Source organism: Arachis duranensis, chromosome 10 (genome assembly GCF_000817695.3).
Source record: "Arachis duranensis cultivar V14167 chromosome 10, aradu.V14167.gnm2.J7QH, whole genome shotgun sequence".
NCBI lineage: Eukaryota > Viridiplantae > Streptophyta > Magnoliopsida > Fabales > Fabaceae > Arachis > Arachis duranensis.
In genome coordinates this window covers 80,565,151-80,569,050 of record NC_029781.3, presented here as the reverse complement: position 1 = coordinate 80,569,050, position 3,900 = coordinate 80,565,151, and the positions used below count along the sequence as shown (strand labels likewise).

General features: G+C 36.2%; 1 protein-coding gene across 1 annotated transcript in view; it reads left to right on the top strand.

Moving 5' to 3' along the window:
* Window positions 1–1,085: 1,085 nt before the first annotated feature.
* Window positions 1,086–3,900, top strand: part of LOC107470419 (O-fucosyltransferase 38) — a gene marked incomplete in the record, with an annotated part of 5,064 nt that continues 2,249 nt past the window's right edge. Inside the window, 6 exon segments of the mRNA XM_016089820.3 lie at window positions 1,086–1,424; window positions 1,974–2,067; window positions 2,275–2,342; window positions 2,832–2,920; window positions 3,007–3,184; window positions 3,521–3,649. Coding sequence (XP_015945306.1) covers window positions 1,167–1,424; window positions 1,974–2,067; window positions 2,275–2,342; window positions 2,832–2,920; window positions 3,007–3,184; window positions 3,521–3,649 — 816 coding nt within the window.

Genomic DNA, 3,900 nt, shown 5'->3' with positions numbered 1-3,900 from the left:
CCAAAATAAAATATACAACTCCGCTAGAGAAATAATGAAAAATCTAAATAACGTGAATAATGGGCTATAAATTTAGCCCAATACATATAAAAAATAAAAAGTATTTCACAAAAAATCTAAATAAAAAATCAACTTAATTATTCCAAAAGAATAATCATCCCAAATTTTAATATATCAAAGCATTTCATTACAATATCCTCTTGTTTCCCAACTAGCTGCCACCCCATCTTCATCAATAATCATCCTCCTTCACTGTTACTATTTAGTTTGCCACACGTTGCCACCGGCATTGTTCACCCCTAGTAAAAATAACCATCCACTTAAGGATTAAAATAATTATCCGCATACCTAATGAATTGAACATTCAACATATTTTAATCATACATAACTAAACCCAATCCAATCAAAATAATCATCCACACACGAATTAAAATAACCATTCGTATACCTACTAAAATGATCATCCTAAATTGGTCATTGAAGTAGAAGAAGAAGGAGATGAATGAACAGAAGAAACAACCATGATCAAACTCCCTTAGTCGCATAATCCAAACATTCACATCAAAGAAAACCATTTGAACGCTTACCTGGTTAGATTGTTGCACTAGTACATCGCAATTGTCCTCTGAAACAGTATGAAACAGCAGCTGCGAATGTCTCTTGTATTTAGACAGATCTATCGTAGATGAAGAGGCTGTGACAGTAAAGGCGGTGGACTGCGGGGGCCTGTATGGTTGACGCGTTGTGCGCTGCGTGAAAAACACAATGTACGCGAAGGCGGAGCCGGCTTGGACGTTGGCGTAAAGGTAGGCGGCGCCGGCTGCGGCTCGGCGGCGTCGGACTGACGAGAGGAGAAAATAATAGACGGCTGGGTTGCAAAACGCAATTTACAAATAGAGCAAAGTAGTTAGAAGTGATCATATGTCTCTTTTAATTTTATTATTCACTATTTTCATTCTCTATATTTTTTCATTTACAAATTAGTTTTAAAATCCGATTAACTCATTTGTACAAAAAAAAAAAAAAATCGTATATTGTTTTAGAACACGATAAAAGTTGTTAGTCTTACAGGTTTAAATTGATAGAGGTTAATTACCCGCACCGCCATGTATTGACTGTGAGTGTGCAGAAGAAGAAAGAACGCAGCGAAGTGGGGGGAGAGAGAGATGGTAAACAGGGGTTTGCACTCGCACCCCTCACACGGCTCCAGCAGCTTGTTGGCGTCAAGATTCCGAGCAAGGAAACTGTGCGGCAGCGCCATCACTTTCTACACTTTCTTCATTTTCGCCTTCTCCTTCTTCCTCTTCCTCTTCTACCTCAGGCATTTCGTCCCCGACGAACACCAACATCACCTTCCTCACCCTCACCCTCACCCTCACCCTCACTCCCAATCCCAATCGAGATCTAGATCGAGATCTCCCCAGGTCCCAATCTATTCTCTCTCTTTTTTGCTTCAATTTTCGCATGTTTGATTCCCTGATTCACTGCTAGGAATCTTAATCTGATGCTGTGGTTGCGTATGTGGACTTTGTTTCCTTGCAGTTACTATGCTCCTTCTAGCTTTGCACGATAATCTTAATTATTCGTTTGTGAATCTCACTACTCAAGATTTGATCAAATCTATATTTCAATTCTACTCTGCCATATGGAATTTAAGTAGCTGTGGCATTCAATACTTGATTTCTATATGTGATAGTCATTTAGATTTTAGATTAAGACTAGAGGTTTATCGCTTGCTAGTTGACAGTATGATTAGTAACTAACAGCTTAATTTAAGAAAATTGCTGCCTGTATTTATTTGTTTATTTTCAAAATCTAACTTAATTTTTTTACTATAACTGTTTTGAGTTCAAAATGTCTTAAGATTGAGGGTTCATTTTTCTGAGATGTCTTGTTCGTTCTAGCTATGATGATTAACAGTTCAAGCTTTTAGCATGTGTTTTTATTCTTTTCATTGTTTGCTACTGTTGCAGGAGTCAAGCAAGTACCAGTACCAGGAGCAACTTTGGGATTCTCCTTTCAGCCATGCCTTGCACAGCTGTCTCAAGCCAACTGCTAAATATAAAGGTTCCTGATGCTTGTTACACTTATTCATATTACACCGCTTCTTATTTGTTCAAGTATTTTCTGGCCCTCCTTTTATTTCAACTTCTCCTTGTAGCTACCTCAAGTACATATGCATTTGTCTTTTCAACCAGAGCTTACCTTTGCTGTAACTGTTTACTGCATCTTCCCTCACTCCTCTGTTCTGTTAAATATGTTACCCTGTCATAGGTTCCCAAGGATTTGATGGCTATCTCACCGTGAGAAGCAATGGTGGACTAAATCAAATGCGAACTGGTGTAAGTGACTGCTTACTTTCTTGTAAAGTCCTGTAAATGGAAACTAATGAAATTCATGCTCTTCTGTCTATAATTGTATGTATGATCATTTCAAACTTTAGTACATAAATACATATGCAGTTGAAGATTTGCTATTTTAACTTTCTTGTATCTGAATAGGTGTTTGGGTTACTACTTTTGGCACCAGAACCTGGGAATTTGATGTTTATTTCTCTCTCTCTCTTTAAGTATCATTTTCCTTTTGTAAATTTGAACAGTTTGGTTTCCTTTTCATTCATTGGTTCATTTATACTGTTAGATATTAAGCATGGTATATGGTGAATGGCAGTTTAAGGTTTTTAATTTATCATTCTGTGTTATCTGTATGCATTTCAGTTTGCAAAGCATTCATGCCATCTTCTTAGCAATTGGGTGGCAATTTTGTGTAAATCTGAACTGTTATTCTACCTCCTGATTTGGAACTTAAGTAACCCGTCTTTTTCCTACCAGATATCAGACATGGTAGCTGTGGCACATATAATGAATGCAACTTTAGTCATCCCTCAATTGGATAAACGTTCGTTCTGGCAAGACTCAAGGTAGTTTTCTATTACAGCATCGTTTGGTTCTTTAAATGCCCATTATACTCTCTTCCAAGATTGTCTTCATTATTGGGTGTGTGCAGTGTATTTTCAGATGTATTTGATGAGGATCATTTCATTGATTCCCTGAAAAGAGATATCAGAATTGTCAAGGAACTTCCCAAGAATCTGGAAGCTGGCCCCCGGGCCAGAAAACACTTTACTTCCTGGTCTGGTGTGGGTTACTATGAAGAGATGAAAAGGTTATGGAATGAGTATCAGGTACTAAAGTTTATCCTAGATGAACTAAAATTTAGGGTCATTCTCATTTTCTGCAGAATACTTCCTTGCAAGATATGTTAATTGAGTAAACATATTTTTGCATGTTAAATATCTGATCACCCTGTGAAAATTAAATTGTTTTGTTTTGCATGACATTTTGTAATATATATTGGAAGAATATTAGTCAGAGAATGCTAGGCTGCATTTTTCATATGATTAGAGTGAAGTCATATTGCAATGATTTAAAAAAGTTCTGACCTTTGTGATGTTTAAGCTGTCATTACACGGTTGAAATAAAAAATGGATTATAGTTGTATGCCAATATCTTTTTTGCAGGTGATACATGTTGCAAAATCTGATTCTCGTCTTGCAAACAATGATCTTCCTTTGGATATCCAGAGGTTGAGATGCCGTGCAATGTACCAGGCACTTCGGTTCTCTCTTCCCATTGAAGATTTAGGAAAGGTTTGACTTCTTTATTTATTTATTTTATTTTTTATTAAAAAATCATGGAATGCTAAATACTTCATAAAAATATAACATTTGCATCATATTGCTGGATTTACTGGATATTGTAATGGAAATTGAAGACAATATAGGCGTGATTAATGGTGATTTTTCCCCCTTCATTGTCTTAATCGCGGACCAAATTGTAGGATTTGAATGGAACATCTTAGATAGGAAAAAAAAAAAAAAAAAAAAAAAAAAAAAAAAAA